Raw genomic sequence first — 26,815 nt, 5'->3', positions numbered from 1 at the left:
TTGGTTTCTTTTTGATTTCATTATTTGTGGATTACCCTCTAAATCTAAGATTTTTATTCCCCATTTACAACATGACGGGTGCCAAGCTCAGTCTTTAGTTTTCTATGTTGTGTTGTGTGTACTATTGTTTGTCTGTTGTTCTTTTTTTTCAGCCATGGTGTTGTCAGTTTATTTTCGACATATGAGTTTAAATGTCCCTTTGGTATCTTTCACCTCTCTTTTACAACCACTGATTCTCCAGGTTACTAGGTTATTGTCAAATTTTCTGTTCGTTTCTGTTTTATTTGTTTTGCCAAGTTTAATAACATTGAAAAACTTACATAAATTTCTGTCACTCCAATCTTCAGTATGGCTGATTTTTTTCTATAAAGAAAAATAAATATCTTAAATTACTATCTTAGTGCCTTTGAAATAGCTCATTGCTATTGAATACAAACTCCAATAAAATGCTCCGCTGGGGCGCAGCTTGATACGACCGCAGAGGTTGAACCCTGAACAGTTGGGGCAAGTATGGACACAACATTCAAGCTTGATACAGCACTGAATTGGGATTGTAATTAAATATTTGACACAGCATAGGTTTCTGACACAGAATTAAAGTGGTCTAAGAACTTAACTTTTTTTAATTTACCTATTCATACATGTGATGGACTGTGAAACTCAGATCAGGAGGTTTTTAATCGACATAAATTTTGTCGTTAATGTAACCGTGTGCTGTAAAAATGCTCTTTTAAAGTGTGTTTTCTTCAACTTTCCATCCAATTTATTATGTTTATAGTACCCTTGTACTTATAAAGTTTCTCCATCTTTATATTCTACATGTTCAATCTAACATTGTTTTTTTTTCAGTATGTTCTTTAAATTGTTTACTTCATATTCTATAAAACAATCATTGCAACCAGAACATTTGTTTAACTATCTACTAAGAAAATCATTCTAACTGTAAAACAAGGGTCATAGTTATTATATAAATTTCAATTTAAGCCTTGAAAGGAAGTATAGAATCCTCAAATAATTTTCAAATTATTATTTTTTTATTTGTCCTAAGACATTTAAATCATTTAATTACCATCCTTTTATGATTATTTGTTCAATTTATATTTTTTTTATATTCTTTTAAAAATTTTCATTATTATAAGGAAAGTAACTTAAAACAGGATAAATCAAGGGAAGTAACCCCATTAATACACAGTTTTTGTTACACAACGGCAGTTAGCCTGAGGTAAAAATCGTTGATTACCAGTATGTTTGACACCCAAGCTGACAAGTGAAGCCATTTAATTATGCATGTTAATTGATTTACAGGTAAAATATAACTTCAGGTAATGTCAGTTACACCAGATGCCTGAGATGATATGTTGGGCAGAAATTTTTCATTCATGAAAAATTTCATACACTGGATTTTTTCCTCTTCAACGGGAGGTCGGGAGGAGACCCCTGAAAACGGGATTATTGTACTTCCGTCCGAGGGAGGTTCACATGTATGCTATTCAAACCATATCATTATTATTTGCTTTTATATATAAATCAGAAATAACCAATTTAAAATGAAAAATTTTAAAGAAAAAAAATGAAACCCCCCCCCCCCCCCCCAAATTTTGTGAACCCCATAATGATTCATCACCCCCAAACTCAATCCCAGCTTTCCCTTTGTGGTATGGTACCTTGCAGTACAATTTCAGAGAGATCCATACACTTGAACACAAGTTATTGTCTGGAAACTAGAAAAATGCTTGTTTTTTGGCCCCTAATTACTAAAATTTTGAGGGAATTACCCTCAAAATCAATCCCAACCTTCCCTTTGTGGTATCGTACCTTGCAGTACAATTTCAGAGAGATCCATACACTTACACACAAGTTATTGTCCTGAAACTAGAAAAATGCTTGTTTTTTTGCCCTTTTATGGCCCCTTATTACTAAAATTTTGAGGGAATTACCCTCAAAATCAATCCCAACCTTCCCTTTGTGGTATGGTACCTTGCAGTACAATTTCAGAGAGATCCATACACTTGAACACAAGTTATTGTCTGGAAACTAGAAAAATGCTTATTTTTTGCCCCTTTTTGGCCCCTTATTCCTAAACTTTTTGGGCAATTACCCCCAAACTCAATTCCAGCTTTCCCTTTGTGATATGGAACCTTGTAGTATAATTTCATAAAGATCCATACACTTACAAACAAGTTATTGTCATGAAACTAGAAAAATGCTTGTTTTTTGCCCCTTTTTGGCTCCTAATTCCTAAAATTTGGAGAAAACTACCCCCAAAATCAACCCAGTATTCCCTTTGTGATATGGAACCTTGTGATACAATGTCAGAGAGATCCATACACTTACACACAAGTTATTGTCATGAAACTAGAAAAATGCTTGTTTTTTGCCCCTTTTTGGCCCCTAATTCCTAAAATTTGGAGGCAATTACCCCCAAAATCTATCCCAGCATTCCCTTTGTGATATGGAACCTTGTGGTACAATGTCAGAGAGATCCATACACTTACACACAAGTAATGTCTGGAAGTTACAAAAATGCTTATTTTTGGCCCCTTTTTGGCCCCTAATTCCTTAACTGTTAGTACCATAACCCCCAAAATCAATCCCCACCTTCCTTTTGTGGTATAGAACCTTATGGTAAAATTTCATTGAGATCCATTTACTTAAACTAAAGTTAGAGTGCGAAAACTAATGTGTCTTCGGACGATGACAACGACGACGACGCCAACGTCATACCAATATACGACCACAAAAATTTGTTTGCGGTCGTATAAAAATAAAGATAACTACAATTAATAGAGTATTATGTTAGAGAATACTAGTTTTCACTGATAAGAAGTACTGCACATATAAATACTGACTAATCAAATAATCAACTTATAATTGCCTTATACATGATATAAAAATTTAAATAAGATGTGGAATGATCACCAATAAGACAGCTATCCACCAGAGTTCAAATGAAATGGATGTTAACATTTATAGGTCACCATACGACCTTGAACAATGTGGACAACCTGTACAGTCAGCTATAAAAATCTACAGCATGAAAAAATGTGAAACAATTCAAGGCAGAAAATCAGACTATCATTTATAACAAAATAATTATAACTAGAGGTTCTGAAGAGGCTGTGTCGCTCACATTGGTCTATGTGCATATTCAACAAAGGACACTCTCAAACATTGTAGATAAGAATAGAATTCATGACAAAAATCTCTGTTTTGTTGATCATGCATTGCTGATCATTTTGTCTGATTAGTTTCTCTCTACATGTATCTTTTTTACATTTTGCTTATAACTCAAAACAGGGTAAAAAAAATCCCCATTTAAGGGCAATCACTCCTATGAAGAGTTACAGTCTACTAACTATATTGGCAAAATTGAAATGTGTTGGTACATCTTGCCTTGCCAATCATTTTTGTGATTTAAAGTGTTTATTTATCTATTATAATTTTTATCATATTTAAGGCAAAACGCAAAAAATGGGTAATAAACTGTTATCACAGAGATATGTCTCGCCTTTTTGTAATTTTGATAATGCAAATGTTGAAATTAAAAAAGCAATACTTTAACATATAAGTTATGCAAATATTCAAAGTCGATGAACCATGACTGAGGTACATGGCTAAACAATCTCCATGGAATGAGATGTGCCAATGCTAATACAACTGCATACCAAATACCACTGACTTATTATAAGTTGTTCCCTTTAAACAAACCTAAACACAAACATTAACTTGTAAACTATGTAAAAGTTTCAAAGTCAATGAACCATGATCAGGGGTGGGGCTATATAATCTCCATGGAAACGATACTTGCAAATGCCAATAAATTTGCATACCAACATGACCAAATATCATTGACTTAACATTAGCAGTTCATCTTAAACTGATCTAATCACAAACTAATACATGTAAACTAAGCAAAAGTTTCAAAGTAAATAGACCATGACTGAGGGGGTGGGGCCAAATATTCTCCATGGAAATGAGATGTGCTAATGCTTATACAACTGAACACCAATTAACATTGGCCTACCACTAATGGTTCCCCTTGAACTGACCTAATCACAAACTAATACATGTTAACTTAGCAAAATTTTCAAAGTCTATAGACCATGACTAAGGGGGCAGAGCCAATTAATCTCCATGGAAATGAGATATGCCAATGCCTATACAACTGCATACCAAATATCATTGACCTACCACTAGTGGTTCCCCATAAATTGACCTAATCACAAACTAATACATGTTAACTTAGCAAAATTTTCAAAGTCTATAGACCATGACTAAGGGGGCGGGGCCAAATAATCTCCATGGTAATGAGATGTGCCAATGCTAATACAACTGCATACCAAACATCATTGACCTACCACTAGTGGTTCACCATGAACTAGACCTAATCACAAACTAATACATTGTTGACGCCGTCGCCGACGCCGGAAACAGCATACATATGTCTCGCTTTTTGACTCCGTCAAGGAGAGACAAAAATCATCATTAAAGGGCAATAACTCCAATATGGAGTCATCATACTTTTCCTCCATAAAGTCTTAATTGTAGAACTTGCTGATCATTTTTGCATATATCTAAGTTTTTATTTGTCTATTATTATTTTCATAATATGATAAGGAGTTGACTGACGATTTCGACATTGCACTTATTTGTAAAACTTGTCCTGCTGATCACTTTTGCCTATCTATCTATTCAAGTTTTTAAGATATCAGGCAAAAAAGCAAAAAAATGGTGAAAATCACCATTAAAGGGCAATAACTCTAATAAGGAGTCCAATGACGATTTCGATCATGCAGACTTATATGTAGAACTTGTCTTGCTGATCATTTTAGCTATGTAATTTCTCTCTATCTATTATAGTTTTCAAGATATTAGGCAAAAACAAAAAATATGGTAAAATTTGTCATTTAAGGTTAATAATTCTTATAGGCAGTCGTCTGACAGTTTTGACATATTATGATAAGTGGTAAAGCTCAACATGTTGAACATTTCTGTTTTCGTCAGATTTTCTCTATTTATAACAGTTTTCAAAATAATAGACAAAACATGCATTTTACCACTATGTTGTTTTTTTAGCCATGTCAGCCATTTTGGTTGGCAGGCTGGGTCAACGGACACATTTTGTAACTAGACACCGGCATGATGATTGTGGCCAAGTTTGGTTAAATTTGGTCCAGTAATTTCAGAGGAGAAGATTTTTGTAAAAGTAAACAACACCAGACCCCAAGTGATAAGAAAAAGCTCACTTGGTCCTTTGTAACCAGGTGAGCTAAAAAAACAAAAATGACAGATAGGAACCAATGACAACCACCAAACAAGACAAACATACTGTACCTGATGTACACCTTTAATTCATGACCAGTGATCTCCCCAGGCACAGTGACACGCTATAATTTTTTTTTTCCGTGACGATATAATAATGAATCAATGGTTGTAAATAGGAGAACAATCAAGGCCCCAAAAGCATTCATTTCTTTAAGGATTTGAATTTAAGCATGGATGCAATTTGGGTACTCCTCATTACAAAAATTGACAGTTTGGAGGTCTGTTCAAACCCATTTTTCTATGATTCAATATGGATTCAAAATTAAATTGGTGGAACCATATAGTAAATAATGAAACATCTACAAAATAAACACAGAATGGAAACTTCTGTCTAGACCATAAATAAACGTAGGTGAAAAAACTGTCAAAATAGGTGCAATTTGGGTACCCTCACGTTAGCTCCATAAGGGGATCCTGCCCCCCCCCCCCCCCCCCCCCCCCTAAATCCTCCTCTGCCATACGAGAAATATATCTTAGTTTATACTTTTAAAGTAAATATAGATGAACTCTAATCGATGTGAACTGTATTATCGCAAGTTCGTATCTTTAAATAGATATAGACATTCCATTACATAACATTACATAATTCTATATATAACATTGAAAATTTCCATCAAGCAGATAACTGAAAATGAAAGTAAAATTTATTTTTTGGAAATCTCTCTGACAGTTTTACTACAGAGTTGACAAAGATTGGAACAGTTTTGGTCTGGTAAGTAATTTTATAAGGATAATGGATTGAAACTCTATACAAGGTGATTATTTGGTCATTTGCCCGTATCAAGAATATGTTGCCATACATCGTTTTAACACTAATATTTTGTGATGGACAAGCTACGCCAAATGCCATTAATGAACTCAAAATTTGATTAAATCAACAAAGAGGTAAAGGAAAAAAACAAAAAAATAAAAAAATTATCAGTCGAAAAAATGCACTATGCCATGACAAAAAATTCTAACAAAAATGATAAACAGTCTACAAGACACTACATAAAAAACTAAGGACTGAGCAACATTACATTAACTCCATCTAAAACCGGCTTGGACCAAAGGGGTGGGGGTGATTTCAAGTGCTCCTTAAGGGTTAGCAGAACCTTTTTCACTAGTGTAACCGTCGTGTTTCTCGTGAAAAGTTCAAATGTGATAAGTCGCATTCAGTAATGTCACAATAGAGGAAAAGAAGACGGGATAGTGGCTACGACAGGTGGAACATACCTGTGGTCCACTGTGACATACAATGGAGATCACTTCTAACCTCTCATTAAATCTGTCAGAATATGTCAGGAGAACTGTTCTAGGACAGTATGTAGAACTGTCATCCTGACACCTTTTAGACAGTTCTAGCTAGAACAGTTCTAACCTAGAACTGATTTGGTAAGTTCTACCTAGAACTGATTTAGACAGTTCTACCTAGAACTGATCCTGACAATTCTACCCTAGAACAGTTTTAGACAGTTCTACGACTAGAACAGTTCTACGGCTAGAACAGAACAGTTCTACGATTAGAACTGATTTGGTCAATTCTACGGCTAGAATTGATTTAGTCAGTTCTATCCATAGAACAGTTTTAAGAACTCTTTGTCTTAAATATAAATAGTTCAAAAGAATATAATATATATTAAAAAATTGCAGTGACGTCAATTAGAACTGTTCTACAATCCTGACAGGTTTGGTCAGTCCTACGGCTAGAACACATTAGACAGTTCTGCTGACAGTTCTACGGTTAGAACTGATTTGGTCAGTTCTGCTGACAGTTAGAAGTTACGAATAGAACTGATTTGGACAGTTCTACCTAGAACAGTTTTAGACAGTTCTACCTAGAACTGATTTGGTCAGTTCTAACTGATTCTGACAGTTCTACTTAGAACAGTTCTAGGGTAGAACTGTTATAGGACAGTTTAGAACAGTTCTATGACAGATTATTCTGACAGTTCTAATGAGAGGTTAGAAGTGATCTCCACTGTAGATATTCTATAATTGACCGTGTAACAAATCATGTTTGCGTCAGTAAAACGTTCTAAGGGTCGACTTTAACCATTTGGACCCTTGGTTTAATAGTCTTTTTTGTAAGCACCAAACCTATATATCAAGGAAAGCATGTCAATATATGCATGCTCATAGAAATTGAAAATTTTCAATTGTACAGCTGAAATCATCTGTTTCCCCCTTAAGCTTAGTACTCAATCGACCCTTATTGTCAATTTCTTAATGTAAGTCGAGATGGAACGAGCATACTTTACTGAATCTGTGGTATCCCTATATTTCAAGTTCCCTGGGACAGATTGGTTCAACATAGTCATCAAAGTTCTAAGTATTTAAGTGAGAGGACATCAATTATTCAGCGGAACTTGATGCAATAAGAAAGCCCTAGTTTCTTTTAATTCTTCCTGAGAAGAACCTTGTGGCGTCTTCCGGAGCCCTTATATGAATAACTGAACAGATTAACTGGAAGAACACAGTAGGTTACAATAATCATGCCGATAGTTAAAAAAAACCAACATCATCCAAACGTAAAAAATATGCTGTCAACAAAAAAATCATGTACCTTGTTGATGTCAATTTCCAAGATCCTTTTGTTTAAATCAGACTTTTTTTTTACAAAACATGATTTATCCCTTTCTGAAACAAGGTATTTGTATCTACGTTGGTCATTTATTTTACAAAACCAAGTTCGACTACCTATATTTCAATCTCTCTTAAAATACAAGTGTACAGGTTAGAGAAATCAAATGTGTTATTCTAGACCACAAGGAAAGAGACTTAAATTGTTATACTCTAACAGTTCTTTGTGATGTTTTAGTATTCACTATCTGATTCACACCGATCCTTATAAAGTAGGTAGTTTCACAGTAACTCTGAATCCCGGTTTTCATTGCTGATAAAATAAACGTTAACAATTGGATAGGGTTTTCGCGGAGCAATATCTGTCCATACATCAAGATTAAGGATGTACTTAGGTCAGGGTTAAGAATTTTTGTCAGATGTTCGGACTCCTTGTTTTTTCCCTACCATACAGGGTAAAATATTTTGCCCCATAACACCCATTTTTCTTTTCATGTAAGTCTTCAATAGCTCATAAAAAGTCATTTACCAAAATTATGAGCAAATTCTAGATTTCTTTTCTTTCTATTTGAGACCCAAATAATACCAATGCAAATGTAAGGTAAAAGTCCGAGTCAGCCTTTTCCCGCCATTTAAAAAATAATAAATATCTCGAAAAGGAGCTTCATAACCTATCAATATTTTTAGCTTATTTTGTTCCTTAACTAATGCTCTTCTGACTTATAGTATCAATTTTAAATTCAAGATTTTTTTAATTTCGCCTAAGCATCCTTAAAAGAGAGAGGATTGATAGTGTAACCCACATTACGTCTTCATTTGCCTGAAATAAGTCAGAACCATCGTTATTGGTTGTCTGTAATACTGAATGTGATGTTGATGGCAGATACTTGTTAGGTTTTAAATTAATTCACTTCATTTCCAGACTACGGGCGATTAAGAGCTTGCTATATATTGTATAGACACCTATCACATGCTGAAAATGAATTGACAAACAACCCCTCTCCTTTCATTCATTGATTTACATCCAACCTCTCCTTTCATTCATTGATTTACATCCAACCTCTCCTTTCATTCATTGACATACATCCCAACTCTTCTTCCATTCATAGAGGAACAGCCCACATCTTTCATTAATTGACCTACATTCCACATCTCTTTTCATTCATTGACATACATCCCACATCTCCTTTCATTCATTGATGTACATCCCACATTCTCTTTTCATTCATTGACGTACATCCCACATCTCCTTCCATTCATTGACGTACATCTCACATCTCCTTCCATTCATGGACGTACATCCCACATCTCCTTCCATTCATGGACGTACAATCAACATCTCCTTTCATTCATTGACCTACATCCCACATCTCTTCATTCATTGACATACATCCCACATCTCCTTTTATTCATAGAGGAACAGCCCACATCTTTCATTAATTGACCTACATCCCACATCTCTTTTCATTCATTGACATACATCCCACATCTCCTTTCATTCATTGATGTACATCCCACATTCTCTTTTCATTCATTGACGTACATCCCACATCTCCTTCCATTCATTGACGTACATCCCACATCTCCTTCCATTCATGGACGTACATCCCACATCTCCTTCCATTCATGGACGTACAATCCACATCTCCTTTCATTCATTGACCTACATCCCACATCTCTTCATTCATTGACATACATCCCACATCTCCTTTTATTCATTGACAGACGTCTTACATCTCCTTTCATTCGTTGACTTTCATCCCACCTCTTCTTCCATTCATTGACATACATCCCACCTCTTCTTCCATTCATTGACATACATCCCACATCTCCTTTCATTCATTGACGTACATCCCACATCTCTTTTCATTCATTGACGTACATCCCACATCTCTTTTCATTCATTGACGTACATCCCACATCTCCTTCCATTCATTGACGTACATCCCACATCTCCTACCATTCATGGACGTACATCCCACATCTCCTTCCATTCAAGGACGTACATCCCACCTCTCCTTCCTTTCATGGACGTACATCCAACATCTCCTTTCATTCATTGACGTCGACCCACATCTCCTTCCATTCATGGACGTACATGCCACATCTCCTTCCATTCATGGACGTACATGCCTCATTTCCTTCCATCCATGGACGTACATCCCACATCTCCTCTCATTCATTGACGTACATCCCACATCTCCTTTCATGGACGTACATCCGACATCCCCTTTTATTCATTGAAATACATCTCACATCTCCTGTCATTCGTTGACTTTCATCCCACATCTTCTATTTTTCATTGATGTACATCCTAGATCACCTTTCATTTATTAACATACATCCCACATCTCCTTTCATTCATTGATATACATCCCACATCTCCTTTCATTCATTGATATACATCCCACATCTCCTTCCATTCATTGACGTACATCCCACATCTCCTTTCATTAAATGACATACATCCCGAATCTCCTTTCATACATTGACGTACATCCCACATTTCCTTTCAATCTTTGGCGTACGTACTTGCCACGTCTCCTTTTATTTATTGAAATACATCCCACATCTCCTTCCATTCATTGACTTACATCCCACATTCTCTTTTCATTCATTGACGTACATCCCACATCTCCTTTCATTCACTGACATGCATCACATTTCCTTTCAATCTTTGGCGTACGTACCTGTCACACTTCCTTTCATACCTTGATGTACATTCCACCTCTCCTTTCATTCATTGACGTACATCCCGCATTCTTCTTTCATTCATTGACGTACATCCCAAATTCTCTTTTCATTCATTGACGTACATCCCATATTCTCTTAATTCATTGACTAATATCCCACATTCTCCTTTCATTCATTGACGAATATCCCATATTCTCTTTTTATTCATTGACATACATCCCATATTCTCTTTTCATTCATTGACGTACATTCCACATTCTCCTTTCATTCATTTACGAATATCCCATATTCTCCTTTCATTCATTGACATACATCCCATATTCTCTTTTCATTCATTGACGTACATCCCATATTCTCTTTTCATCCATTGACGTGCATCCCATATTCTCTTTTCATCCATTGACGTACATCCCATATTCTCCTTTCATTCATTGACGTACATCCCATATTCTCTTTTCATCCATTGACGTGCATCACATATTCTCTTTTCATCCATTGACGTACATCCCATATTCTCCTTTCATTCATTGACGTGCATCCCATATTCTCTTTTCGTCCATTGACGTGCATCCCATATTCTCTTTTCATCCATTGACGTACAGCCCATATTCTCCTTTCATTCATTGACGTACATCCCACTTCTATCATTCATATTACTAGTCCTATATTTATGTTGATTTCCTTTGTTATACCTACAAAGACACATTATTCTGCCACAAACCCGACCTTCAAAGTGCTGCGTAGTTGACGAAAAAGCAGAAAATGTCAATTTTCATGTCTTTGGCTTGGCCCAGTCATTTATCTTACCCACAACCTCCCGCACGCGGCTACCATAAGATCACAGAGGTTCATATTTTTGGAAATAAGTTTAGAAGTCTATTGGTAATATACTTTAAGGATATCTTAAAAAAAAATAGGAGACACCCTCATCTTCATTGTAGAAGGGTTGTTAAGAGGCACCTCAATGTAAAAGGATTGAAGCCTTGATTTGTAATATAATAACTGGAATGACACTGGCGGCCAATGACGTTTTATTCAGGCAAAATTTAGTTCATTATGCAATCACGGTTATACAATAGAAAATTCGAAGCATCGACGTAGACTTAATAACTAAGGAAAAATTTACTTGCGTCAAACTAAATTTAGTACAGGATGAATTTGGAGATCTTCTTGGTGACAAATCGAGAAACTATTTCATTCAAATTAATCTAACAAGTCGAAAAATATTTTCATAATACTGGTACACCGGTAGTCTGTTTATTTGGATTATATAAAATTATTGCATCTTTATCTGAGTTTGAAGAAAATGAATATGTAATGAAAATAGTATTATATATTAGTGTTATATATTAGTGTTATATATTAGTGTTATATATTAGTGTTATGTTATAAAACAATTAGGTGTAGTTCACGTAGTTACAAAAATATATTACCTTTCATAATTAAAAAAGATAAGTTTTATTTTTATCATTATGTCGGCAGAATTCCCATTACTTTGCAGCTGAGCATGTGAGTTGTAGTTTTATTTTTATCATTACTTCGGCAGAATTCCCATTACTTTGAAGCTGAGCATGTGAGCTGTAGTTTTATTTTTATCATTACTTCGGCAGAATTCCCATTACTTTGAAGCTGAGCATGTGAGCTGTAGTTTTATTTTTATCATTACTTCGGCAGAATTCCCATTACTTTGAAGCTGAGCATGTGAGCTGTAGTTTTATTTTTATCATTACTTCGGCAGAATTCCCAATACTTTGCAGCTGAGCATGTGAGCTGTAGTTTTATATTTATCATTACTTCGGCAGAATTCCCATTACTTTGAAGCTGAGCATGTGAGCTGTAGTTTTATTTTTATCATTACTTCGGCAGAATTCCCATTACTTTGAAGCTGAGCATGTGAGTTGTAGTTTGATTTTTACCCAGACTAGTAAGATATTTTGCAAATGTTGTATAGTGAAAGGAGAGATTATCCATATAAAATAAGGAGTAGTGGTATGATTGCCAATGAGACAACTATCCACCGGAGTTCTTATGACGTGTATTTAAGAAGTTATAGGTAACCTTCAACAATGAGAAAAACCCATACCGTTTAATAATCTATAAAAGGGCCCGATGTGCATCATAAAAAATTCAAATCTCTTTTTTGAACCACAAATTTTAACTCAGAAGATTAAGGGAAGTTACGTCTTCTTAATCCTAATAATTTACTATAAGCTAAGGTTTACGGTATAATATCGCCAAAACATTTTCAAAAATAGAATTTTGACATTTGTTTCAATGAATAGCTGATTTATGGTAAAGTGTTAATTTTTAATGTCACACTTCATTACTCGTTTGAAGTTTTTATACGACCGCAAAAATTAAAAATTTTTTGGTCGTATATTGGTATGACGTTGGCGTCGTCGTCGTCGTCGTCGTCATCGTCGTCGTCTGGCGTCGTCCGAAGACACATTGGTTTTCGCACTCTAACTTTAGTTTAAGTGAATGGATCTCCATGAAATTTTACCATAAGGTTCAATACCACGAAAGGAAGGTTGGGATTGATTTTGGGGGTTATGGTACCAACAGTTAAGGAATTAGGGGCCAAAAAGGGGCCAAAAATAAGCATTTTTGTAACTTCCAGACAATACCTTGTGTGTAAGTGTATGGATCTCTCTGACATTGTACCACAAGGTTCCATATCACAAAGGGAAGGCTCAAAATTTTAGGAATTAGGGGCCAAAAAAGGGCCAAAAAACAAGCATTTTTCTAGTTTCATGACAATAACTTGTGTGCAAGTGTTTGGATATTTCTGAAATTGTACTACAAGGTTCCATATCACAAAGGGAAAGCTGGAATTGAGTTTGGGGGTAATTGCCCGAAACGTTTAGGAATTGGGGGCCAAAAAGCACATTTTTCTAGTTTCCAGACAATAACTTGTGTTCAAGTGTATGGATCTCTCTGAAATTGTACTGCAAGGTACCATACCACAAAGGGAAGGCTGGTATTGAGTTTGGGGGTGATGAATCATAAGGGGGTTCAAAAAATTTGGGAGGGGGGATTTTTTGTTTTTGTTTTTTTTTTTTGTTTTTCCTTTTTTTTTTCTTTAAAAATTTTCCATTTTAAGTTGGTTATTTCTGATTAATATTTAAAAGCAAATAATAATGATATGGTAGGAGATACACACCAAACAGGATGTGTAAATTATTATATAATAAGTATTGTGCAATAGCAAGAAATTTTTAATTGCACAGTATTGCACAATAGCAAGAAATCTTCAATTGCACAGTATTGCGCAATAGCAAGAAATCTTCAATTGCACAGTATTGCGCAATAGCAAGAAATATCCAATAGCACAATATTGCGCAATAGCAAGAAATTGTCAATTGTACAGTATTGCGCAATAGCAAGAAATATTCAATTGCACAGTATTGTGCAAAAGAAGATACTTCGTATAAATTGCTTATTTCTTGATCAATTTCAATGGGGTTTTATTCTTGAATTCTTGGGGTTCTTTAATATGCTGAATCTAACCGTGTATTAAGTTTTTGGATTTTGGGCCCCATTTTTAAATTGGTCCACATTGAGGTCCAAAGGGTCCAAAATTTAACTTTGTTTGATTTCATCAAAAATTGAATTATTGGGGTTCTTTGATATGCCGAATCTAACCGTGTATTTAGATTCTTAATTTTTGGTTCCGTTTTCAAATTGGTCTACATTAAGGTCCAAAGGGTCCAAAATTAAACTTAGTTTGATTTTAACAAAAATTGAATTTTTAGGGTTCTTTGATATGCTGAATCTAGACATGTATTTAGATTTTTGATTATGGGCCCAGTTTTCAAGTTGGTCCAAATCGGGGTCCAAAATTAAACTTTGTTTGATTTCAACAAAAATTGAATATATGGGGTTCTTTGATATGCTGAATCTAACCATGTATTTAGATTTTTGATTTTTTGGGCCCCATTATCAACTTTGTCCACATTGAGGTCAAAAGGGTCCAAAATTAAACTTTGTTTGATTTCATCAAAAATTGAATTCTTGGGGTTCTTTGATATGCTGAATCTAACCATGCATTTAGATTTTGGATATTGGACCATAATAGGTGAATGTCCAATTTAAAATTTTTAAGTTCTTAGACCACATTCATTCTGTGTCAGAAACCTATGCTGTGTCAAATATTTAATCACAATCCAAATTCAGAGCTGTATCAAGCTTGAATGTTGTGTCCATACTTGCCCCAACTGTTCAGGGTTCGACCTCCGCGGTCGTATCAAGCTGCGCCCTGCGGAGCATTTTATTTTTAATGATTTGATGTTATTGACCCATTTGTCATAGTATGCAATAAAAAGATTCGAAGAAAACAACAACAAAAAACCGAAATGCAATAAAACTGTAGAAAGATATTTATTAGAAAGGTTTATAACAATATTCAATCTTACTTAATCACCATACTGATTAGCTAAATAATGTCATGGAGAATATTGATGTCCAAAATACCCAACCACAAATAGTCCTTCCATGTTAAGGCCTCGTGCATATCTCCTGTTTTGATCCAGCCAGACACACTTGATTAGATATCAAACGTTCTTGCCCACAAAAAGTAACAGTCCCACAGGGAGATACAATGATCAAGTAGGATCGGAAGGCTGGTAGCAGTCCACTGGATGATGTAATGGTTAAGTAGGAAGGGAACATCAACGGAACGATACTATTAGTTATCTTGGTGTAATCAGGGGTGTACAGAATTTTACAACGTTGTTGAAAATTCATACACCCTGAGGCCCAATATAACGAATTTATTTCTTATGAACAATTCCTTTACTCATTTTTAAACTAGGATGTAAAATTGAAAAATGCTAATGAAAAATTTCCAGTGTAACATTTTTTCAACAACGATGTTGCTGCCCATTGTCAAATACTTTTTTTCTTTATTTTTGAAAAATTCAGAAGAAAAAAATTGTTCTTTTGAATTTTGGGGGGGGGGGGGGAAATTTATATTTTTTTTTTACTTTTTATTTTATTTTTTTTTTTTTTACATTTAATTTTTTTTCTTTTTTTTGGCAAATTTAATTTTTTTGTATTTTTTTTGGCAAAATTTTATTTATCCCGGGGTGAACAAGGGTGGGGTGTCATTTACACCGGGGTAATTAACCAATCAGATTGCAGTATTTTTGCTGCATAAGAAATAAATACTCTTATGAACACCTACTTCAAAATAAATGAAAGTGTTTCATTTCGGAAATAAAAGCTTTAACCTTGAATTATAGATGGTGACTTAACTGTTACAATCTGATATAAAAATAAGAAGATGGGGTATGATTGCCAATGAGACAAATCTCCACCAGAGACTGAATGGCACAGAAGTTTTACAACTATAGGTCACCGTAGGCTTTCAACAATGAGCAAAACCCATACAGCATAGTAGGCTATAAAAGGCCCTGAAATGACAAATGTAAAACAATCCAAACGAGAAAACTAACGGCCTGATTTAAGTGCTAAAACAACAAACGAAACATGATACGGCAACAAACGGCAACCACTGAATTACAGGCTCCTGAATGAAGCTTTTCTTCTGATTGATTGTATTTGTGTCTACTGTTGACTCCTTATTAAACATGTATTTGTGTCTACTGTTGACTCCTTATTAAACATGTATTTGTGTCTACAGTAACTGTTGACTCCTTATTAAACATGTATTTGTGTCTACTGTTGACTCCTTATTAAACATGTATTTGTGTCTACTGTTGACTCCTTATTAAACATGTATTTGTGTCTACTGTTGACTCCTTATTAAACACGTTTTTCAATTACTACCGGATAGTAGATATATTTCACAGTAACCTGCTTGCATCGAGTATAAGAGGTTGTTGTTGTAAGTTTGCAACCAAATATGTTAAAATAGTGATTTTAGACTTTAAATTTGCCATTTCTCAACTGAGCTTAGAACATGTAGCTAATTAACCCAGAGTCATGATGGTAATAGAATAAATTTCGGCCTAGAGTAACGGAGAGGGTGATAACACTTTAATTGGCTCGGAGTCTTGAAGGTAATAACATACACTTATCGGCTCGGAGTTATGACGGTAATTGAAAACAGTAATCGGCTTGGAGACAGTAATAGTTAATAATAAACATTTATAAGAGAAAGTGCCATGCTCTCTGCACGTTAAGATACCTTGCAACAGCTCTTTCATGGGTCCGTATGTGGCCTGTTGCAAGACCAAATTTCTGTTCCTTTCCATTATATCATATACTCATTGGCAGTCTGTGTTTTTTGTTTTTTGTTGTATTGTAATTTTTTTTTTTTGGGGGGGGGGGGGGGGAGGGGGGGGAGGATTCATCTTTTAGTAGAATATTTGTGTTTATATTGATTTTTTTTGGATATTTGCTATTCCTTAGTGTTCTTACCCCTTTTTTTAAAACTCAGGGGTTCGCCACAGTAATATATATCATTCATAATATAGCATTGACTTTAAAATCAAAGGTAGCATGAAATGAAACTGAAAATATTATGAGTACCCTGTACTCGGTTCTAAAGACTGTTTTAGAAATGACTCAGTGATTTATTATGTATCGTAATATTGCAAGGTTATTGTAAAATGTTTCCAGTACAGAAAATTAGCATTAAATCGAAAATGGTTAAATTTGATCAACATTGTAATATGTTTTTGTGACTTATTGGGAATATATTATATTGTTCCTCACAAAATTACAGTTATAAACTAGAAACAAATCTGTTTTAAATATAAAGAATGCCTTCTTATTTACATTTTTTTCAAAACCCGGACTGTGTTAAAAAACCTGCACGTTTTAAATGTTGCTTCCGAAAAAAACATGGACAATGTAAAACGCTGCAATTTAAGAGAAATTCAAGGGAAATGTGCGTAGTTTGCGCTCAAAATAATCATAGTGTTCAGAATAAGATGAACAGCCATGAATAAAACTATTATACTTGCGAAATAACAGTAAATCGATCTGATCGAAAACCTGATCTACACTCGAATAAAGTGGAACGATTCAGTCGAATAAACACGATTTTAGCCGGACACTATATATACCTACCGTGGTTATGAGCTTTGCGCAATGTTTTATGACAATCGGTGATCTTCACATGTTTCCATCTTCGTATTGTGATCTCTGGTGGATAGTTGTCTCATTGGCAACCATGAATAATCCATTATTTGTATCTTGTGAGCTAGATTTCTTCCACGGCTTCCTTTAAAGTGCTGACTTGTTAGCCTGTCAAATGACTTTTGTTTTGAGTTTCCTTGTGAGCAAGCTTGTTGAAAAAAAACAAAAAAAAAACAATTGGACACTTCAATCTAGTATCAATTATGATATATTCAAATTACATTATCATGCAGTTGTCCAAGATGATTATGCATGAGATACTCGTCACCGATTTTTTAACATGCATCACGATTTTTCATGGGCAAAGAAGAAAATGGATCGACTTCTTCTTTATATATTAATATCATAATCCGCTGTATTAAAACGAAAACACTAAAAATCGCGCTCATGGTCCATTACAGTTATTTGAAATGTGAATGGGACTGAAAAGGGACAAATATAAAAGGAATTAGTGACATTCATTTTCGTGTATTTTAAGGTCCCCGCCACGGAGGAGGGGGCATTAAGTTTTACCCTTGACCGTCTGTCATCTGTCCGTCTGTCAGTATGTCCAAAAATTAGTTTTAGTTCTCTAACTTAAGTTTGCCTCCACCACATGCTATTAAACGTATACACAATGCTTATTACCACCAAACACAGATCAAGTCTGAAATTAGGTGGCATCACTTTCACCGTTCTTGAGGTCTGTTCCTTTATAAATGGAAAAAATGCTAAATTTGCCGTTTCCGCACTATTACTTTAGTATGCCTCAACCCAAATGATATAAAACTTATACACAATGCTTATTACTATCGAACACAACTCAAGTTCGAATTTGGGTGACGTAATTTTCGCCGTTCTTGAGTTATGTTCCTTTGTAAATTGAAAAATTGCAGAATTTGCCATATATTAACAAGCGGGGGCATATGTGTCTCATGGGCACATTCTTTATTATTTTCGTTTAAACACACAAATGATTAATTGATAATTCGAATTACACAGAATAATGTAATATTTATAGCAAATGTCTCAATCGATCACAACCGGTCTACAATCAATACTAATAACCCTATTTATCAAATGATGTACAAGATATTTATACATTTTCAGCTTTACTTATATGACCGTGTTTACACCACAAAATTACAAATTTTAAAATTTACTTTAATTGGAGACCAACTTGTGCATCCGAAAAAAATTTAAGGCATGGCAAGACTTAGATATATAATATTTACATACATTTTCTGCTGCAGAAAATTAAAATGTGCACTTTTTCAGTGCAGATGATGGTACATTAAACTAACACTTGAGATACGCTTGAAATGGTATACTCAGTTACACAGTCTGAATCACCAGTAGTTGTCAGATAACTATTATCCCTCTATTTCAAATTTCCATGTCAATCAATACAGGTTACTTCACTTATTACATATGGGGAAGCTCTCAAATATATTTCTCAACCTAGCTGAATTAACCATGATCATCTCGCAGAAAAAAAACCGCAAAACAAAATCCTTTTCAGTTTTTAATTTTCTACAGAAATGCATTTGAATATTATATATCTAGGGCTAAAAAATAAAACTTAAATTGTTTGATGTTGCCTACCTACCTATTTAAAAAGCAGCCTACCCGAAGAATTTTATGACACAATTTTTTTTCCTGATCTGACGTCGTTTTTAATTTCTTGTCAAAAACGTTACTCATGTTGTTGGCCAAAAAAAAAAAAAAATAGATTCTACCTACCCAATTCTACGAGACATGGGTAGGCAACATCAAACAAAGAATTTTTTTAGGGTGGCCTAGGTCTTGCCATGCCTTAACATTTTTCCAGATGCACATGTTTGTCTGCACTCGCAGTAAATTTTGTGATGTAAACATGACCATATAACTTAAAGATAAAAATAAACAAAAAAGAAATAAAGAAATAAAAAAAAACAAGGAAACGACAACATTATTTTATCACTGAACTAGCTTTCAGTAACTTGCGAGTACTCTTAGATCGGAACTTTGTGTTTTTAGGTCTTTAATCTTTTGTTATTTGCCTTTTATGCTTTGTGTCGATCTTGTGAATTAAGCATTTGTCAATTTTACAATTTTATCGTATGTTGTGCTATTGTTACACCACTGTCGAAGGGTTAGGGATAGACGATGAGCTCTCGCAAATATGTTTGACTCCGTCACATTCTGTATGTGCATGTTCGGAGCCTGTCATTCAGTGGTTGTTGTTGGTTGCCGTCAATCATATTTGTTTTGGCCAAAGGTTGGTCTTCTCATTTGAATTATTTTGCATTTATCTAGTTTCGCTCAGAATGTGTCCAATTCTCAATGATTTCACTCAAATGGTTATGCGAAAAAAAGCTTACTCTGCATAAACGAGATTGACTAAACAAGCTGTACAGTAATTATCAGTACTAAAATAACGTCATTAACATCAAGTTCCGTACTGAATGGACGAAAAGACTAATATAAAACAATGCTTTGGGTAGATTCTTAAATTTTGACTGACATGCTTTTAGTAACTAGACTTATCATATTAAGAATGACATCGTTGTTATCCCTCCATATTTAAAACCATTGATATTTCTTCTTCTTCCTTTCTTTTAGCTTTTTGGCTGTATTCAGTTGGATTCAAAATGTTCCGGCTTGTATTTTACATATGTTTATGCCCCCGCCGTAGCGGAGGGGCATTAAGTTTTACCCTTGTCCGTCTGTACGTACGTACGTACGTCCCAAGTTGGTTTCCGTTCTCTAACTTTAGTTTGCCTAAACCAAATGGTATGAAACTTATACATAATGCTTATTACCACAAAACACAGATCAAGTTTGAATTTTGGTGGCGTCACTTTAACTGTTCTAGAGTTATGCCCTTTACAAATGGAAAAATTGCTGAATTTTTCGTTTCCGTTCTCTAACTTAAGTTTGCCTCAACCAAATGTTATGACACTTATTCACAATGCTTATTACCACAAAACTCAGATCAAGTTTGAATTTGGTTAGTGTCACATTTACTGTTCTTGAGGTATGTCCCTTTATAACGTTATATGCAAGTGGGGCACCATCTGTGGACACATTCTCCATTTTTTTCTAGCTCTTTTGGTGTATTCAGTTAAATTTAAATTTTTCGGCTTATCATGCCCGCTTACATTGTTCACAATTTTAAAAGAAAATTGTAATATTTCTTTATGTGGGGCGTTTAAAAAAAAAGGCAGAAGATACCAGCAGTACAAATAAAATTCGTAGGTCGCACCGACAACGATAATTCCATGGCATAACACGGTAGTTTATCTTCTATTAAATAGAACCTGCATTTTAATAATTCATTCGTGTTTATGTAGAAAGCTCCGGTAGAATATTGCATTGCTGTTCATGTAACTTGAAATATATTAATCCATGACGGGAAATTGCATCGATACCAACCTCCAGCTATATTGTGTGAAAAAAATGAATATAAATTGCTTGACTATCATTGCTCACTTTTTTTTCAGACTGACAGTTTTAGCTTACAAGAATGGATAACAGACGTAAAGAAAGCAAAGAACAACCAAAAAGTCAAAGTAGGATGAGAAATAAACAATGGGATCGTGGATCCAAAGGTTTTGGTACTATTGAAGACAAGGAAAGCAAAGAACAACCAACAAGTCATCATAGTGGGATGAGAAATAAACAATGGGATCGTGGATGCAAAGGCTTTAGTACTATTGAAGACAAGGAAAGCAAAGAACAACCAATAAGTCATCATAGTAGGATTAGAGATCAACAATGGGATCGTGGATGCAAAGGCTTTGGTAGAACTGATGACCAAAGAGATCATGGATATAGTAAAAGGAACAGCAATAATTCTAGTAGGAAATATCAAAACAGGAGCTATAATGACAATTCAGACAGGAAATACAACGATAGAGGGAAGGGATCACAACATGGAAAATTTAAATCAAGCTTCGGTGAAGGTACACGGAAAATGGCACGACGTGAAGTACATGAACAAAAGTCAGAGTTGAAGATGAAAGGACAAAACTTATATCTTACAATTAATAATTTTAAAGGAAGTGAAGATGATTTGAAAATGTTTTTAGAGAAGATTACGAGCCGACGATTTCCAATTAGTGATTTCAGATATGAAGATCAAGCTGTATTGTGTACAGCAGAAATGTATAGCGCACGTCAGGTTAAAGATGTACTAAATGAATTTGTATTTCACAACAGGAAATCAGATGTGAAAGTTATTGCAAGACAAGATCAATTGGGACGTCAGATTCCCATAAATACATTGATATCAGAATGCAATGAAAACATGACGAGAGAGGCTAGTGACTTCATATCTATACATACAAGTAAGATAGAGAGAATTCAGGAAAAAATAGACCAAAATGAAAGAGAAGAAAATGAATTTACGGAGGATTCTGAACAAAAAGATGAAATTAAAGCACTGAAGTCCAAACTACAAGAGATGAATTTACAGAAAACAGAATTCCAAGGATTCTTGAAATGTACCATAGACAAGTTAGAGAAAGTCAGAGAATCTAAGAAGGTTGAATTAGAACTTAAAACGATCTACTTGGGATTTCAAGTCGAATGCACCCGACTAAAAAATGCTTTACCAATATACGCCCGACGATCAGATATTGTTTCAATGATAACAAATAATCAAGTGTCAGTTTTGTTAGGTGAGACAGGATCGGGAAAGAGTACCCAAATAGCTCAGTATATGTATCAGACTGGAATGGCAAACACAAGATTGATAGTATGTACTCAACCACGTAAGATTGCAGCCATTAGTCTTGCAACACATGTAGCACGAGAAATGGGAACATCAGTTGGACAACTAGTAGGATACAAAGTAGGTATGCAAATTAAGCAAACACGTAATACGAAGATAATTTATATGACGGATCATATGCTCTTAAACGAATGTCTGAAAGATAAAAATTTCTCTGCCTACTCGTGTATCATTGTAGACGAGGCCCATGAAAGGAGCATTTATACCGACCTCCTTTTGGGTATGATAAAAAAGAGTATAAAGAACAGACCAGATCTAAGAGTGGTGGTTACCTCTGCAACTATAGATCCTGCAGTGTTTGTGAGTTACTTCGGAACCTGTCCAATACTATCAGTATCTGGTCGAATGTTTCCGGTAGAAGTGGTGTGGACAGAAGACGAATCATCTTTTGAAAATCACGAACAAGCAGCATTAGACAAAACTATCGAAGTTCATCATAATGAAGAACAAGGGGACATTCTCACATTTCTTACTTCCCCATTAGAAGTGGAAAGATGCTGTGTTGCTCTTGAAGATGCATTAAATTCGGACACAGACTTTATTTGTTTACCCCTTCATGGACGTTTACAAGCAAATGAACAACAGAAGGTATTTGACCCATCTCCAAAAGGCAAAAGGAAAATTGTGTTTGCCACAAATAGCGCAGAAACATCGATAACTATTCCAGGAATAAAGTATGTCATAGATACAGGTGTCGCTAAGGAAATGCAATTTGATCCAAAACGAAACATAAGCATGCTTCTTGTTAAAACAATAACACAGAGTTCAGCAGATCAGAGAAAGGGGCGTGCTGGCAGAACTGATGCCGGAAAATGTTTTAGGTTGTACTCGTCAGAAACGTATGATAACATGGAACGTAATTCTCGACCGGAAATACTTCGAGTACATCTAGGACATGCGCTCCTTAAACTTATGGAGCTTGGTGTTGTTCCTTTGGAATTTGATTTCGTACAAAGTCCATCACGTGAACTACTGGACGCTGCAATAGAAACACTAGAATCGGTTGGGGCCGTAGTTGACAGAAAGATAACAGAATTAGGAAAATGGATCGCAAAATTGCCAATTGATCCAAAATTCGGAAAATTCATTCATGACGCAATTAATGAAGGAATAATTATAGAAGCCATCATACTTTCAGCTTGCTGTGCAGCAGGAGGTTCTATGTTTTATCGATCAGGAACAGAAGAAGAAAAAAGTAGAGCGGATAAACTGAAAATAAGATTTTGTCATGAAGGAGGGGATCTCATGACGATGATGAATGTGTTTAGAGAATGGCACGAACAACCTGAAAAAACGAAAGGTGTTTGGTGTACTGATAATTCTATAAACGGAAAGTCCATTCGTGGAGTACGAGATACGGTTAATGAGGTTTTAAATGTTTTGAGAAAGGATCAAGGAACGAAGCATAAATTTCAACTCAAATCACCATCAGATGTTGATAACAAATTACAGAAAATGTTGTTTGAAACATTCAGTCGAAATCTTTGTCATTTTTTAGGACACGAGAAAGCAGGATATCTGGTTGTAAATAAAGATCAACATGTGCAATTGTTTCCTGGATCTTCATTGAAATCACTAGGACTGTTGCCGAATTGGATCGTTATAGAACAAGTTTTGAAAACATCAAATGACTTTGCCATTAATGTTACCATTGTACCTGACGAATGGATATATGAAGCGATGAAGGAAGGAAGGATGCAGTTAGACATAGACAGCTTGAAAGAACAAAGAGTCGAGCAAGTTGCAGTGTTCGATGCTGGCGAACAAGTATTTAGAGACTTTGTTGGAGTCAAATATTCAAAAAAGCGAGAACTTGAAAATCAAATCAAGGAAAGTGGCAAAGGTAGATTAGTTTTTCTTGATACATCAAAGCAATTAGGAGAGATAAGTTTATATTCGCAAGAAATGAAACATGTTACAGAATTTGAAGACATCATCAGAGACAGAGTTGAAAATCTGCGACAAAAATTCAAGTATGAAAAAAGTGAACAATTTTTGTCTTCTGTACAGATTGGGGTTCGAGTAGTTATTGGAGCTGGTATGAATATAGTGGATGTCTTAATGGCAGATGAATATGCGACTATATTCATTACAGGAATACCAAAGTTTATCGAAAAAAGGACAGAGGAAGAGATGATAAATACGTTTGAAAAGTTTGGCAAAATTATTAAAATCGAAAAATTTAGAAAAAGCAAAAACAAAAATAATTGGGGCCGAATTACATTCGAGAATAAAGAATGTGCTAAACAAGCTGTGGTATCAATGAAAGAAGCCCTAGATATAGGAGCACGACCTAATACCGGCTTTCAAAGCGCAGACATTCGTGGATTTCGCACCAAGCTACAGTGGTGCAGACGACCATCAAAAGGTTTCGGATTTGTAAAATTTATAGACCCAACAAATGCCACGAGAGCACTAATCACACCGATACATGTTGCTGGTTCAGTTGTTAAAGTAGAATATAGCAAAAATGGAAGTGACGAATTGCATGTCAGCAATCTAAATCGCCTCGTCAATGAGGACGTTCTGCGTCATGGTTTTATGGATGCCTTAGATCTTGATGTAAATGACATCAAACGCGTGCAAGTCATAAGACAAAAGGTTAACACAGCAAGAGACATATTAGACACTTTCCGACAGCGCCTTCGTAGAAAAGTGGAAAAGTATGTACAGGAAGGCACTTATGAACTTGATTTGAGACCACCTAAGGACTCTGACTTCAATTTTTGGGCTTTTATCTCGTTTTCGAAACCAGAGGAAGGTATTGCTGCATGCGCAGGTATCGATCATAGTTTTGTTATGAGTGACCAAGTCGTCACAATGAAAGTCGACTTGAAAACGTCCATTATGATTCAGAAACTTGTGTACAATAAGTACAATGAAACTGTTGATACCTTAGTGAAATCATTACAAAAAACTGAGCCAGTAAATATTCAACAGAAAGAGTTACGAAACGGCAACATTATCATTAATTTACATTCTGATAGTGTTGAATCTATAATGAAAGTCAAGAGTGATATTCTGGGTGTTATAAAAGGGAGAGTTCTGGATATTGAATCACATACAAATATTAACAGACTGTTCACCTGGGATGGAAAAGAATGGATAAAGACCGTTATGGAAAAGACTGACACAGCAATCGTTGCAGACGAAAGGATTTTGTCCGTGTCCGTTCACGGAGAGAAAGAAAATCAACAGAGCGCTATAGATATGATGGAAGCTTATTTACAGAAATTGAAGACCAGCAAGTGTAAAACTATATTGCTAAAAGGAGATGACAAACCCCCTGGACTGATGAAAGAGTTAATGTTGCGCTATGAATACGACTTTAAAAAGCTAGTGAAGGAGTCAGGAATGAAATGTATCGAACTTGATCATCGATTGCATCTAATAACACTGATTGGAGAAGATCGTACAATAGAAGATGCCTGTGTAATAATAAATAGTGTTATAGAATCGATGATCAAAAATCGTAAGGAATACAAACTACAGCGAACGCACACACGTGATTGTGTTGTATGTTTTTGTCCAATCGAAGAAGGAGAAATATACAGATTAGAAGTGTGTGGTCATCCATATTGCAAAGACTGTGTTGAGCTTCAGTTTATATTAAGCGTGAAAAATAATACGTTTCCGCTTTCATGCAGTGATGAAGGATGTACGGAATTATTAGCATGGAAAGATATATCGAATTTGTCTCTAAGGACCGCAGTTCCAGTAAACGACGTGGTGAGGAAAGCTACCAGCTCATTTGTATCGAAGCACAGGAAGGATTACAAATATTGCTCAACACCAGACTGTCCTCTTATTTACCACGTGACCGACAAGGAATGTCTCTTTTGCTGCCCAGAATGCGAGGTTCGTATCTGTACAGCATGTCATAATCAGTTTCACGACGGTCTTACATGCTCAATGGTCGAGAGTATGAAGAAAGACGATGGGGGTTTGAACCTATGGATGATACAAAACATTGGACGAGCAAAGTATTGTCCAAGCTGTTCGACGCCGATTGAGAAAATTGATGGATGCAACTACTTGGTTTGTGCCGGATGCAATTCACACATTTGCTGGGCTTGTTCTGCCTTCTTCGATTCGGATACAGAATGCTATGGACATATGGACAGAGAACATGGTAGTTTTGTTTAGATTTTTTATAATTCAGAATTCTATGGGCATGGTGATAAAATACATGGCATTTGGTTAGAGTAAAACTATAATTGATAATTCAGAATGATATGGAAATAAGGATATAGACAATTGTAGAAACTATGGTATTGTCTGTTTTGTCTTAAGATTTATGTTGTACCCTTGGTATCTTCACTATTGATAATGTTGTATCATAATGCTTACATAAGTGAATATGGAATATGA

At 35.2% G+C, this 26,815-nt stretch overlaps 2 protein-coding genes across 2 annotated transcripts in view; one reads left to right on the top strand and one right to left on the bottom strand.

Moving 5' to 3' along the window:
* The window catches only part of LOC127706736 (uncharacterized), a 27,870-nt gene extending 18,171 nt beyond the window's left edge, over positions 1-9,699 (bottom strand). The window contains exon 1 of the mRNA XM_052211395.1: positions 9,615-9,699. Within this exon, the coding sequence (XP_052067355.1) occupies positions 9,615-9,699 (85 nt within the window). The remainder of the gene's footprint in view (positions 1-9,614) is intronic.
* On the top strand, positions 5,926-26,815 carry LOC127704524 (uncharacterized). Its single transcript, XM_052208615.1, has 2 exons — positions 5,926-6,037; positions 21,153-26,815. Exon 2 carries the CDS (start codon positions 21,176-21,178, stop codon positions 26,588-26,590), a length of 5,415 nt encoding a protein of 1,804 aa, XP_052064575.1. The 5' UTR covers positions 5,926-6,037; positions 21,153-21,175; the 3' UTR covers positions 26,591-26,815.

The sequence above is a fragment of the Mytilus californianus genome, unplaced genomic scaffold (genome assembly GCF_021869535.1).
Source record: "Mytilus californianus isolate M0D057914Y unplaced genomic scaffold, xbMytCali1.0.p SCAF_6, whole genome shotgun sequence".
Taxonomy (NCBI): domain Eukaryota; kingdom Metazoa; phylum Mollusca; class Bivalvia; order Mytilida; family Mytilidae; genus Mytilus; species Mytilus californianus.
The sequence above is the reverse complement of the archived record's forward strand: the minus strand, read 5'-3'. Positions and strand labels throughout refer to the sequence as shown.